The following is a 15,515-nucleotide window of genomic DNA, read 5'->3' on the forward strand; positions in this document are numbered from 1 at the left end:
ACTCGTCACATCACCTTTTAGTCTTTTTGGTGACTACACTTAGGAAGATGGCCTGTGGTCATAAATGTTTCCATCTTATGCTTTCTTTTCTCATCTTCTCAAATGTCAAATGCAAGCTGTTAAGGAGGGTAAAAAGCAGCTCCTTGGTATCTGCAGACAACACTATCCCCAAGACTGGACAAACTACACTACAGCAGGGAGGTCCCTCTGGAGTGAGTGTTTCCATTTTGTATCATGCCGGCATCATTCAAAAGTTAGTACAGAAAAGTCTTTCTTATGCTGAGAACACCCTGAAGTTTTCACCAGATAATTTCTGATTTCTTTGCTGAGCAATAGTTCTTAAATTCATAAGAAAAAAAAGAAACAATTTTCCCTTGTTAAAAAGACCATAATTAATAAAAGCTTATGAAGCATGTTTATTACTTAACCATAATAAATACATGGCAGAAAAAATCTCGTGGGTTTAAAAATAGCTTTATTTAGCATACCAAAAACACAGAAACATAAGAAAAACCTTACCTAGTATAAACATAAAAATAGTTAAATACCATAATTTAATGTAAACCAAGTAAAAATGTGAATTATAATAAAATACATGTTATTTACACAGAACCAAGTTATTGTATCAGATCATCAATCTTGAAGTCATCATTAACAATGAATCAAACACAGCATTTGTATTTGTACTGGTCAATAAAAAAAAAACTCTTTAATTCACTTTAAACAGATATAATTCACTGTGACATTCCAAGCAGAAAGGCAGAAAGTGCCAGTTCTAGGATTCCAGACACTAGATGTGGAGGCCTGGAAATCATTCCACTGGAAGACAATTAAGCCCCATTCTCTCATTAAAATGCAAACTGGTTGATTCAATTCAGTTACTTACTGCTTAAGAAAGGTACTAAATATATCTGCAAAAATAAACCTTTATTAAAAATGACCAAAGGTGAATGTAATATCAATCGTGTAAGAAAGGCAAAAGCATAAAAAATATGTATTATTCCAGCCAAGCCCCTTTAGTTATAACAAACGTTAAGAAACTCAGTTTATAAAACCAGATGGGGCAGCAAAAGAGTTTTGAAAAAGGTAAAACCTAAGTCAAAATCAAACAAAACAAACCTAAGAGAATGTTTCTTGAAGAAAGTGGTATTTTTGTTTATACTGTCATCCCATGAATGCTGCCTGAGATCTGTGGCTGGTGTCAGTTATCACTACAGTGTGGTGTGTTTTCTTTGACCAACAGGTGAAAAAGCTGTAGCCATTGATTAGACTAAGCATTTGGCTTTTGCTTCAAGAACCAACATCCATTCTTATATTATAATGCAGGTATCTCTACGAGGCACCATTAAATCCAATATCAGGACTTTAAAATATAAAGTTGCAAGAATATATACATAGTAATAGAATATCCTGCTCCTTTTTCTAATCCTGTAATTCCAAGACTTTTGCTCTCCAGACCCCTTTATATTCTTTAAAATTTATTAGAGACCTGGATGTCAGAGCTTTTGTTTATACCCATCAATATTTGCCATATTGGAAAATAAAATTATTCAAAAATTAAAGTTTATTACATGCTAACATAAATAACATTTTTAAGAAAATAGCTGTATTTCCTAAAACAGAAAAAAGATTTGTGGGAAATGGCATTGTTTTACATTTTCAACTACTTTTTGAGACACGAGTGAAAAGACAACTAATGCCTTTGTATTATCATGAAAATAGTTTTGATCTCACAGATGCCCCGAAAGGCTCTCAAGGACTCCCAGGGGTTCATGGGCCAGCCACACTTTAAAAACTGCTGGTTTAATCTAAGGCCTAATGTTAATGACAAAAAAAAAAAAAGTGCACAGAAAAGGAACCTTAATTTTCCTTTAAAAAGAAGCCAGACTAGCCATACATGCACGCACAAACACTCCCACTTTTAGCTGTAACTAGAAGCCAAAAGTCACCATGTGCTCACAGTCAAGTTCAAAATAATATTGTCACTTCTACTGAGACCAGGGTCAAGATTTATGAATTTTTAGTTCATGAAAGCTACAAAACCGACCAGCTAAACACATACATCTTAGTTCCCTTTCCAACATCTGCTTCATCCTGTTTGTGCTAAGCTGGCTGTCGTCTGGTACAGCATTGGTATAGACCAGAGAGTGACAGAAATTTAACAGCCCAGATACTCAGATTAGGAGCGTATTAGCCATTAATGGAGCAGCCTACTCTATTTCTCACTATGTGAAAGCTCTGATAAATTTTAGGGAAACGGAGAAATTCTCCCTTAAGCACAGTAAGAACAATGCTATGACCTCACACGTAGACAGCTCTTCATATCTTACAAATTACTTTCATACACACCACCTCACTAGATCCTTCTAAAGCCCCTGCCGATGAGCAGGACAACTGCCATTATCCGTCTCAGAGTTAAGGAATCTGAGGTGCAGATGTGGGTCTTTCCGAGGGTACCGTGGCAAGTACCTTTTTCTTTCTTTCTTTCTTTCTTTTTTACAGAACAGGATGGAAATTCAGGTCATCTGACTCCTAGTTCAGGGTTTCCCCCCCAGCATTCCTCATTTTTGGGTTCCAGGGCAGGATGGGGGCAGGGGTGTGGGGATGGAGATGGATATGGCTGATGCTTCCAGAACCTGCATTGCTTCTGCCTCAATTAACCATTTTCTCTAACACTAAGGAGGCTTGGGAGTGGCACAGACATCTCCCTGACCAATATAAATTTTCCATCAGTGCATACATAATGGGACTTTATATGAAACAACCCTCTTTTCCTTTCTGAGTCAGTTTATGTCGGCAGTTCATTCACAGCCTGTTCTTCTGCTCCAAGGGAAAAGAAAAGTCCTGCACTCAAAAAAAATTATGAAAATACAAAAGGAAATAGCAACAATGAGATCTACGTGAAACAGATTTATTGTGCACCTGGCACAACACAGACGTTGCAGTTTTCCCCCACCAACTGCAGAGCAATATAAAAATCACAGTTCCTAATTTAATGGAAAAACGCCACCTAGTCCTCTCGAGGCAAAGACTTCAGTCTATACAAAAACTAAGAAAATAATTTCAAGAATTTTAACTAAATTCCTAGGTTCTTACAGATTCTGTGGTGGTAGGAGAGGGAGTAGACAGCAGAGTAAAAGGCAATAAAACAGCAAAAAGAAAATAATTATTGTCACAAATGAGCAAAGAAGAAATCTCTATCTATTCCCTGTCATTAATACATGTTAAGTGCTTTAGAAACTATTCTGTTACCGAGAAATCCTCTCTACCAAGATGTTAATACAAATAGCATGAGACATTCAAAGACACTAAGCAAACACTGTTTAATTTGGGGGTGGGGCGGTTGGGAAAGGCAGTCGTCAACAAAACTAGCCAAATGTCACTAATGACCAATGATAGTCTCGCTATATACTATAGGTAAATTATCATTTATTGTGCCTGCCTTCTCTCTTTCTGAGATGCTCCTAAAATCAAGATGGAATACATGCATTTATTTAAGGTACTTGAAGAAAAAGGGATGTTAACAAGCCAGTAAGAATTAGAAAACATGCTAAGTTTATCTTATTTTCAAAATTCAACAGCATGTGGCTATTATACAAATTGTTGGTGTCTCCCCCCACTCCCAATTTTGGAGAGTATATTGTTATAAAGGTGATTTAGACAGAAGTTAATGGCTTTTTAAGACACTTGCACGTATACTGGGCTGATGTACACACACACACACACACACACACACACACACACGTATGTCTCATCACATCACATAAAGACCTCCACTAAGGTTTTTCCCTCTTCACATATTTCCATTAGAGAAAATGAGCATGGATAATGATTTTATAGTAGGAAACAAAACTAATGAAAATCAGATCAGAAAACGTGAAGTGGTATGCTGTCAGAGTCCAATAAAATAAGTCAATGCACATTTATGTAGTGGTAAAGTGCTAGAAAGTTCTTTCATTAGTATTTTAAAAATGATTATAGTAGAAGGAAGGTTGCAGTTTCATTTGATGGTGGTGACCACAGGCACCATAGCAATGGCACTGGCTGAGTTGGAATTAATGATGTCCTCATACTCTGGGGGTGGGTCTAAATGAGGTTCTGTTTCACTCCTCCAGAGGTTCACCTGGCCAGTGGCTTCCTCATAGGTGGGTGGGGGATCACAGTTGGATAGGCGAGTGGAGACAGAATCTGAGCGCCCAACTACATATTCCAGAAAGCCTGGTGACAATCCACTGCTATCAAACACTTCGTCTGGTGGGGGAGGCGGAGTGATAATATTAAGGTGCTGTGGGAAAGGCATGTGGCCTTCAGTTACTGTCTGTCTGCGAGTTTTGTTTCTGAGGAAGCATCTCCAAATTAGAAAAATGACAAGAAGGATAATGAAGAGGCCAAAGATTAATGGAAATGTAAGGTAGAACTGAAACCAGTCACTTCCTCTGTTACTCTCTCCTTGTTGGGCTTTTGTGTAGGTGTTCCAAAACTCCTTCTGAAAATAAAAGACAAAATAAAAATTAGTATGATCAAAAGATGGGAAATATCAAATGAGAAATGTCTGGGTTCTATTAACATAATGAACCAAAAACCGAAACCAGATTTGTTGGTTTAAATGAGCTACTGCCTATATTTTCCATGACAAGAGATTACAAATAAATCACGTTATGATGTTCACTCTGGATCTTTCCTAAAATGGTCAGTGAGAACCCAAGAGTCTTTTTCAAGACTTGGGAGTTATATTTTCAGCTATGACATTTTAGAAGGAAAAACAAAGTGTGAGAGATTTCCTGTTTCCCAATTAAACCAAATACTATTCCCTTAAAAATGTCACATATCATTTTCCATGTCCAACTATGAAGTTTCTGATCCCTAATCCCCATCATCATTAATGGTATGTGCTATTTTAGGCTGTTGTAGGCTTTCAGTAGTCAAACGCTTTACAGATGAATGCTTTATTTTCCAATGGTTCTGTTTGAGGTCCCCTTCCACCAGACCTTCCTCAATTCCCTCTCCACCCCCCAAAGTTTAGTACACAGATGTTCACTGAATGTCATAATTACAATTGCCCCTAGTAGAAAGCTCAGGCTAGTGAAGAAATTGTTATTTCCAAACACAGACTATAATCCCAAAAGACATGAGACCTAGTAGTTCAAATCTTTAATATTTGTATGGGGAGAAATACTGAAAACATAAAAAGCTCACCTGACCCAATGACTAGCTATGAGACCTGGACAAGTTACTCTTTTGAGTCTTAAGTTTCCTCACCTGAGAAACAGGATAATACTAATCTGTCTTTATAGGCTGTCTAAGCATCATATGAAATAACATATATGACATGTCTAATTAAGTCCTTGGCATATAAAACTCAAATAGTAGTTGTTATAATTCTTGAATATCATAATCAAGTCGCTGCCTCAAATTCACTGATTATCCCATACCGTGGTATGGAGACCACCCCCAATCCCAATGCTACTGTTTTTCCAATGTTTAAACCTAACCAGTAAGTGCTTTTCTCACAATCCTATTTATTTGCAGGCACTACAAAATAAATATCTGGCATCAAGGAAGGGAACCAGGTCATTATCCAAATGGGCAAATAATCGAGGGAGTTGGGCTAGATGGGGGATTGTAATGCCAGATGTCCCATGATAGCATGGCATTAACATAACTCTATGAATCCGGTTAAAAGTAAGACTCTGGGCACTAAAGCTGGTTGTTTTATAGTCATATATTTTATTAGTCACACAGGCTTTTTTTTTTTTTTTTGAAGAAAGAATATTTAACATTTGTAACATTCCTAATCACTACATCATTATCTATTCAGACTTAATTATACATACATTGCATGAATCATTGCTCATTACTATTTGTTCTCTTCATCCTCCCTGATTTTGAAGTTGCTGTTCTGATTGATTTTGCAGTTGAATAGTCCTTTTTGAAGAATTCTCCATAGATGAGGCACATGGGAAGCAGTCTATTAAAATTTGCAGTTCTATGATCTTTCCTTCACCCTGATTGGTAAAATGTTATCATAATGATATTTCAGACTTTTAGGTTGTAGCTATCTTTTTTTCCCTAAGGAGTCTGGGTAATGTTCCATGGTACTACAGTTTCCAATGAGCCCCTGAGAAATCCTATACTTGTTTGTTGGACTTTATTAGTTATTTGTGAGATTTTTCTTTTTATCCTTCTTTTTACCAGACTGAGGCTTTTAGTTTTTGTTTTCTATCACTCTTATTTTTTATTAGATTATAACTGATATACAATATTATATTAGTTTCAGGTATATAATAATGATTTGATATTTTTATATATTACAAAATGATCAGATAGGTCTAGTACCATCTGTCACCAAAGTTATTATAATAACTATATTCCCTCTGCTGTACGCTACATCCCCATGACTTATTTTGTAACTGGAAGTTGTATCTATTAATCCCCTTCATCTATCTCATCCGCCCCTCCTCCCCTCCGGCAACCACCGGTTTGTTCTGTTTAATTTTTTCGTTCCTTGATTCCACATGTAAATGAAATTTTATGGTATTTGTCATTCTCTGACTTAGCATAATATCATGTAGGTTCATCCATGTTGTCCAAATGGCAAGATTTCATTCTTTTTTACGGTTAATAGTCCATTGTGTGTATATACATACACCACATCTTTATCCATCTTTGATGGATACTTAGGCTGCTTCCATATCCTGGCTACTACAAATAATGCTGCAGTGAACATGGAGGTCCATACATGTTTTTGAATTAGTGTTCTCATTTTCTTCAGATAAATCCCCAGAAGTGGAATTGTTGGATCATATGGTAGTTCTATTTGTAATTTTTTGAGAAGCCTCCACATTGTTTTCCATAGTAGCTGCATCAATTTACACTTCCAACAACAATGCACAAGGGTTCCTTTTTCTGCACATCCTCACCATACTTGTTAACTCTTTTTGATACTAGCCATTCTGGCAGGTGGAAGGTGATATCTCATTTGTAGTTCTGATTTGCATTTCCCTGATGATGAATGTTGTTGAACATCTTTTCACATGTTTGGTGGCCATCTATATATCTTCTTGGAAAAAATGTCTATCCAGGTCATCTGCCCATTTTTTAATTGGGTTGGTTTTTCTTTGCCATTACTGAATTGTATGACTTCTTTATATATTTTAGATATCAACCCCTTATCAGATATATCATTTCCAAGTATCTTCTCTCATTCAGTAGGTTGCCTTTTTGCTTTGTTGATGGCTTCCTTTGCTGTGGGAAAGCTTTTTAGCCTGATGCAGTCCCATTTGTTTACTTTGCTTTTGTTGCCCTTGCCAGAGGAGACAGATTCCTCCCCCACCAGAAAAAAATTGCAAAGACTGACATCATAGAGCTTACTACCTACGTTTTCTTGTAGTTTTATGGTTTCAGGTCTTACATTCCATTCTTTCTTCTTCTTTTAATAAGTAGGCTTCACGCCCAGTTTGGACCCCAGTATACGGCCATGACCCTGAGATTGAGACCTGAGTTGAGATCAAAAGTCAGACACCCAATGGACTGAGCCACCCAGGTGCCCCACATTGCATTCTTTAATCCACTTTGAGGTAATTTTTGCATGTGGTATAAGAATGTGGTCCAGTTTCTTTCTTTTGCATGTAGCTGTCCAATGTCCATAACACCATTTACCGAAGAGACTATTTTTTTTGCCACTGTATGATCTTGCCTTCTTTGTCATAGGTTAATTGACCATGTAAGCCATGGGTTTATTTCTAGGCTATTCTGCTCTGTTGATCTATGTGCCTGTCTTCATAACAATACCATACTGTTCTGATTACTAAAGCTTTATAGTATAGTTTGAAATAAGAGATCATGATACTCCAGCTTTGTTCTTCTTTCTTAGGATTAGCTTTGGCTATTTGGGGTCTTCTGTGGTTCCATACAAGTTTTAGGATTATCTGTCCTAGTTTCTTGAAAAATACCATTGGCGTTCTGCTGTGGGTAGTATGGACATTTTAACAGTATTCTTCTACTCCATGACCATAGTGTATCTTTCCATCTATTTGTGTAGTCTTCAATTTCTTTCGGCATCTTAAAGTTTTCAGAGTATGGGTCTTTTACCTCCTCGGTTAAATTAAGAAAACAATCCCATTTACAACTGCATCAAAAAGAAAGGTATTTTATTCTTTTTGATGCAGTTGTAAATGGGATTGATTTCTTAATTTACTCTTTCTGCTACTTTGTTAGAAGTATAGTGTATAGAAATTCAACAGACTTATGTATATTAATTTTGTGTCCTTTACTGAATTCATTTATTCTAATAGCTTTTTGGTGGAGTCTTCAGGATTTTCTATATATAGTATCATGTCCACTGCAAATAGTGAAAGCTTTACTTCCTCCATTCTAATTTAGATACCTTTTATTTCTTGTCTAACTGGTGTGGCTAGGACTTCCAGTACCATATTGAATAAAAGTGTTGACAGTGGGCATCCTTGTATTGTTCCTGATCAAGAGGAAAAGCTTTCAGCTTTTCACTATTAAGTATAATGTTTGCTGTGGATTTGTCATATATGGCCTTTATCATGTTGAGGTATATTTCCTCTACACAAACTTTGTTGAGAGTTTTTAATCATAAATGGATGTTGAATTTTGTCAAGTGCTTTTTGTTTACGTTAATGATCATAGGATTTTTATCCTTCATTTTGCTAATATAGTGTATATCACATTGATTGGTGGGTGATAAATCGTCCTTGTGTTCCTGGAATGAATCCCGCTTGGTCACACTGTGTGATCTTTTTAGTGTATTGTTGAACTTGGTTTGCTCATTTTATTGAGGATTCTTCCATCAATGTTCATCAGAGATATTGGTGTATAATTTTGTGTTTTCTGTCATTGTCTGATTTTGGTATTAGGGTAAAGCTGGCCTTGTAAAAATTAGTTTGGAAGTGTTCCTTCCTCTTCAATTTTTTTGAAATATTTAAGAAGAGAAGGTATTAACTCTTCTTTGTTTGCTGGAATTCACCTATGAAGCCATCTGGATATGGAGTTATTGGGAGTTTAATTAATTACTAATTTAGTTACTAAAAAATGGTCTATTCAGATTTTTTTTTCTTGATTCAGTCTAGGAATATTGGATATTTCTAGGAATATATCCATTTCTTCTAGGTTGTCTAATTTGTTGGCATATAATTGTTCATAGTATTTTCTTATCCTTTTTATATCTATTTGTAATTTCTTTTTTGGGGGGATGAGTCTGGCTAAAAGTTTATCAACTTTATCTTTTCAAAGAACCAGCTTTTAGTTTCATGGATCTAGGTCATTTATTTCTGCTATGATCTTTATTATTTCCTTCTAACTTTGGGCTTAGATTAAGATTGTTCTTTAGGTTAGCCTGTATTGCTATGAACTTCCCTCTTTTGCTGCATGCCAAAGATTTTGAAACATTGTATTTCCATTTTCATTTATCTCAAGGTATTATTTTTTTCCTCTTTGATTTCTTCATCTATGCGTTTGTGCATTTTCCGCTGATCATAACTGATTTCTAATTTATTGAGAATTGTTTTGTGGCCCAACAGGTGACCAATCCTAAAGAATGGTCCATGTTTACGTGAAAAGAATTGTGTGTTCTGCTGTGTGGGGATGGAATGTTCTATATATACCTATTACGTCCATCTTGTCTAACATGTTATTCAAGGCCAATGATTCCTTATTAATTTTCTGTCTGGATGATGTATCCATTGATGAAAGTGGGGTATTAATGTCCCTTCCTATTATCATACTGCCATTTCCCCTTTTATTTCTGTTCAAAGTTATGCACCCAACATCAAGGCAACTAAATGTATAAAGCAAATAACAAATGTTATATCCTATTGTTGAATTGCCCTTTATCATTGTTATGCCCTTCTTTGTTTCAGTCTTTATTGTCCATTTAAGTAAGTATTGCTACCCCAGCTTTCTTTTCGTTTCCACTTATACATAGTATACATATGTTTTCCCATGCCTTCATTTTCAGTCTGTGTCTTTAGGTTTGAAGTGTGTCTCTTGCAGGTAGCATACAGAAGGATCTGGTTTTTTTATCCAGTCATGCTATGTGTGTTGGAGAATTTAGTCCATTTAAAGTAATGATTAACAGGTAGGTACTTACTGCTTTTTGTTGCTCCTTTCCTTTTCTTTTCCCTTGTGGCTTGATTATATTCACTAGGGTCATGTTTAGATTCCTTTCTCTCTCTTGTGTATTTACTGTATGTTTTTTCTTTGTGGTTACCACGAGGTTCACATAAATACATAAGATGTTCCAACAGTCTCTTTTAAGTCGATAGTGACTTAATTTTGAACACATTCCAAAGCTTTGTGCCTTTGATGACAGACTTTACCCTTAACTAATTGCTGTATTTATTTTAATAAACTTTACTACTTCTGTCTTCTATTCCTTATAGAAGTGGTTGACCCACTACCTTTCCTATTTATCTTTTCAAGTGAGATTTTTTTACCTTTGTATATTTATTTTATTATTAGTTCCTTCTTAGCTTAGAGCAGTCCCTTTAACATTTCTTGTAAGGCTGGTTTAATGGTGACAAACTCTTTTAATCTCTCCTTCAGTTGTGAATAACAACATTGTTCTTGGTTGGCAGGTTTTCCTTTCAGCGCTTGGAATATAAAATGCCCCTCCCTTCTGGCCTGTAAAGTTTCTGCTAAAGAATCTGCTCATAGCCTTATGGGGTTTCCCGTGTACATAATATGCTGCTCCCTTTAAGATTCTCTTTAACTTTTTAATTATCATGTGGCATGGTGTTTCTCTGAGTTTGTCTTATGTGGAAGTGTCTGTGTCCTTCCCCAGATTAGCTGTACGTTTTCAGCAATTACTTCATATGATTTCTGTGGCCCTTTCTCTTTTCTACTTCTGGGACCCCCTATAATGCAAATGTTATTCCACCTGATGTTGTCTCAGAGGTCCCTTAAGGTATCCTCACTTCTTTCTAACTTCTGCTCTTTGTTGAAGTGCTCAGCTCTGTATCTTTATGGCTGTTATTTTGAACTCCTCCTTATCAGGTAGGTTGCTTATCGCCATTTCATTATGGCCTTTTTCTGGGGTTTTCCTTTTCTTTGATTTTGACACATTCCTGTCTGTGTCCATATATATTAGGCAAAATGGCTACCTCCCTCAGCCATTAAGGAGTGGTCTTATGTAGAAGCTGTATTCTGTGGCCCAGAAGTTCGGTCTCCCCAGCAACCACAGCCAGGCACCCTATGGGAAACTTGTGTATGGGCTGCAGTTGCAGGGCTTGGGGTATGCACCTGTCCTCGTTGCAGCTCAGCCACTACACAGGGAGAGTGGGGTTGAAGCCATTTACCTGTCTCAGTTTTGGCTTGGCTGTTGCAGGAGGTGGGCAAAACACACCTCTCAGTGCTAGCAGGCTAAAGGAAAAGTACAAAAGATGGTGACTGTCTGCTCCATCATCAGCAAGTTAGGGTGAGACTGCAGAAGTAGTGTCTGCCAGTATTTCCATCCTCACACAAAGTCCCTGCAGGTTCCTGCTTCTCCTGCAGTCACTTTCATATTAGTAAGTGGGGCTCCCTCACTATGGTCTAGGTACTTTTACTTTGATGCTGATTGATTATCAGGGTAAGTGGATTAAGAGCAGAATCTCCATTCCCCATAGTTCTGGTCTTAACCTCCACTGATTTTCAAAACCAGACATTTTCTCTCTCCAGTGCTGACCCAGTAGCTTCACTCCTCAAGGGACAGTTCTGATTGTGGGGTTCCTGGATCTAGGGTAGGTTCCCAAGCCTCAGCTACCCTTCTTGATGCATCTCTTTTGTGGTGAAGGTGCAGTTCTTCTAGTTCTCAAGTACTTTACAGCTACATATGAATAATTTTTTAAATAAATAAAATTGCACTGTCCGTGTAAGGAAGTGAGTTCTAGGTCTTCCTATGCTACCATCATGAATCCCCTCCCACACTGGCTTTGAAAGTACTCTGTGGGCATAAAAATGACCCAAAGTCATCTATGTTCCACCCCTGAACTAGGTTTTCTAAAAAGTACATTATTACTGCAACATTCTGTGATTCGAAGATTAGTGTATGATCTCCTAAAGGTTGTCCACAGATGAAAATATGCAAGGTTCAATATTCAAAAGTAGAAACAGCACACTCCCAAGAATACAGCATTTATTTTAGGATAATACAAAAACCTTAAATTGTCAAGTGATTGACTCACTAATCACAGGTCAAAACTGACATTTAGAAGAAAATGTGTACACTTTTTGTATAAAAACTCACTCTTAGGACAATATAACAAAGCCACGTTTTAGTATATTTTTTCAGGTAATTTGGCCATCCTATCACTTTGAGATAAGGTCATTTTCATGTGCATTGTTTATGCTTTTCTCCATGCTTGGCTTGTATAATTAAATTAATTTTTCTGGCTTATTTGGCATCCTAGTAAATCTACAGGATAAAACAACTTTCATTTTGAAGTGCCACAAAGCTTAGACGAAAATGAAAGTATAAAATCAGATTTTTAAGTAGGCTTCACGCCCCACACAGAGCCTGACACAGAGCTTGATCTCATGACCCTGAGATCAGAAAAACCCACTGAACCACCCAAGTGCCCCTATACAATCAGATTTAATCCACACCCAATAATAAAGGCACAATTATTATCCACAGTTGAAGATGTGAAAATGAAGGCACAGACAGGTCATCCAACAATAAACCAAAGGTGGGGCACCAGGGTGGCTCAGTTTAGTGACTCTTGATGAGGTTCTCTATCCCTCTCCCCCTGCTCATGTGCTCTCTAAATAAGATCTTTTAAAACATAAATGTTGGAACTGGGACTTGAACAGGCCAGGCATCAGAGCAAGCCAAAAAGCAATCATCTCCTTTGATCAATAAGATATTTTGAACCTGTTAGACCATTTTCCTAGAAAATTCAATCTTTTCATCATGTTAAATGTGCAGTCAAAAGCAAGTGGGCTCATTGTACAGATTAAAGTGATATCTGAATAAAAGGGTAATTATCACATTTATTTCTTTGGGAACTAGACTTATTTTGTACATGAAGCCAGAGAATCAGATGAAAATTCACAAGCACTAATTGTTATTCAAACAAAAAAATCCAAGTTTATGTCTCTGTAAGCTATTATCTAATGGAAAGCAGCCAAAAGATATTCAGAAAGAGCATATGATTTCAAGACTTGATATAAAGTAATGCTTTTAGAGGAAATGGAAATTTAATGAATAAAATATCATTCAAAGGTCTCAGTAGTTTTAGATAAGGTTAAATTATGAATGTAATCTGAAGCTGCCATTTCAGAGGAGGAGCCCCAAAGTAAATGTTTCATCACAGGTGGGTTTCAGAACAAAATTCAGTATGTACAAGATTCTATCAAGCAATATTTGTTGTTCTTTTATAAAAATGTGTGCTTTTCGATTGTGAATTTTTTCATTTCCATTTCTGAATAGTCCAATTGTATGCCAGTCACTCGGACTGTGACTCAAGACCTGAAGGACTCTATTCATAATTAGAGATAAACACGTCTTACAATCTGACTAAAGTCTGGAAGGGGGGGCTGTTCTCAGTGGGTCTGTATTGCTGAAAAGTGTATAAATGCTGCTGGGCCCAACAGTCATGTGGCTTTTTCCTTTTCTGAACAAGTACAGGTAATACCTCATTGTAATGCACAGTGCTTTATTACTCCACAGATACTGTGTTTTTTACAAATTGAAGGTTTGTGGCAACCATGCATGGAGCAAGTCTACTGGTACCATTTTTCCAACAACGATTGTGTCTCTTTCACATTTTGGAATTCTTGGAATATTTCAAAGTTATTACTATATTGCTTATGGGAATCACTGATCTTTGATAGCACTATTGTAATTATTGTAGGGTGCCACAGAATGTGTACAAAAAGATTATTTTCAGACCACAATGCTTTAAAAACTTGAACTCAGTCACAAGAGAAGATTTGGAAGGAACACAAACACATGGAGGTTAAAGAACATCCTACTAAAGAATGAATGGGTCAACCAGGAAATTAAAGAATTAAATACCTGGAAACAAATGAAAACATGACAAACCTCTAGGAGGCATCAAAGGCAGTCCGAAGAGGAAGTATATAGCAATACTGGCCTTTCTCAGGAAATAAGTCTCAAATACACAACCTAACCTTACACCTAAAGGGAGCTAGAAAAGGAACAAATAAAGCCTAAATCCAGCAGGAGAGGAGAAATCAATAATTAAAAACAAACAGATGAGCTGGTTCTTTGGAAGTTGGAAGAATTAACAAGATTAATAAACCCCTAGCCAGACTTATCCAAAAGAAAAGACCCAAATCAATAAAATCATGAATGAAAGAGGAGAAATCACAACCAACAATGAAGAAGTACAATTATAAGAGAATATTATGAGCAATTATATACCAAAGAATTAGAGAATCTGGGTAAATTCCTAGAAACATATAAACTGCCAAAACTGAAACAGGAAGAAATCAAAAATCTCCCAACAAACAAGAGTCCAGGGCCAGACAGCCTCCCAGAAGAATTCTATCAAACATTTAAAGAAGAATGAATACCCCTTCTTCTGAAGCTGTTTCAAAAAATGGAAGGAAAACTTCCAAACTCATTCTATAAGGCCAGCATTACCTTGCTCCCAAAACCAAAGACCCCACCAAAAAGAAGAATTACAGACCAATATCCCTGACGACCATAGATGCAAAAATTCTCACCAAGATACTGGCTAAAAGGACCCAACAGTACACTAAAAGGATTATTCACCTAGCCCTGGGATGCAACGGAGGTTCAACATCTGCAAAGCAATCAATGTAATAGTCCACATTAATAAAAGAAAGGACAAGAACCATGTGATCCTCTCAACGGATGCAGAAAAAGCATTTGACAAAATACAGCATCCTTTCTTGATAAAAACCCTCAACATACCGGGTATTTACCCCAAAGATACAGATGTCGTGAAGAGAAGGGCCAATGTTCATAGCAGCATTGTCCACTCTAGCTAAACTGTGGAAGGAGCCGATGTGCTCCTTCAACAGATGAATGGATTAAGAAGATGTGGTCATATATACAATATATGTACAATAAGCTACCACCTCGCACCAGTCAGAATGGCTAAAATTAACAACTGAGGAAATGACAGATGTTAGAGGGGAACCTTCTTACACTGTTAGTGGGAATGCAAACAGGTACAACTACTTTGGAAAGCAGTATGGAGTTTCCTCAAAAAGTTAAATATAGTTACCCTATGACCCAGCAGTAACACTACTTGGTATTTATCCAAAGGATGTAAACTTAGGGCACATGCACCCCAATGTTTATAGCAGCAATGTCCACAATAGCCAAACTATGTAAAGAGCCCAGATGTCCATCAATAGATGAATGGATAAAGAAGAGGTGGTATAGATATACACAATGGAATATTAGCCATCAAAAAGAATGAAATCTCGCTATTTGCAACAACATGGATGGAACTAGAGGGTATCATGATAAGCAAAATAAGTCCGAGAAAGACAAGTATCATGATTCCTTCATA

At 36.8% G+C, this 15,515-nt stretch overlaps 1 protein-coding gene across 2 annotated transcripts in view; it reads right to left on the minus strand.

The window, feature by feature from the left end:
- Positions 1–458: 458 nt before the first annotated feature.
- Positions 459–15,515, minus strand: part of PRRG1 (proline rich and Gla domain 1) — a 140,306-nt gene continuing 125,249 nt past the window's right edge. For both annotated transcript variants that reach the window (XM_045790464.2, XM_045790465.2), the window contains exon 4: positions 459–4,486. In XM_045790464.2, coding sequence (XP_045646420.1) covers positions 4,001–4,486 — 486 coding nt within the window. In that variant the 3' untranslated portion in view covers positions 459–4,000. The remainder of the gene's footprint in view (positions 4,487–15,515) is intronic.

The sequence above is a fragment of the Ursus americanus genome, chromosome X, assembly GCF_024610735.1.
Source record: "Ursus americanus isolate L20-20 chromosome X, mUrsAme1.1.p, whole genome shotgun sequence".
Classification (NCBI taxonomy): domain Eukaryota; kingdom Metazoa; phylum Chordata; class Mammalia; order Carnivora; family Ursidae; genus Ursus; species Ursus americanus.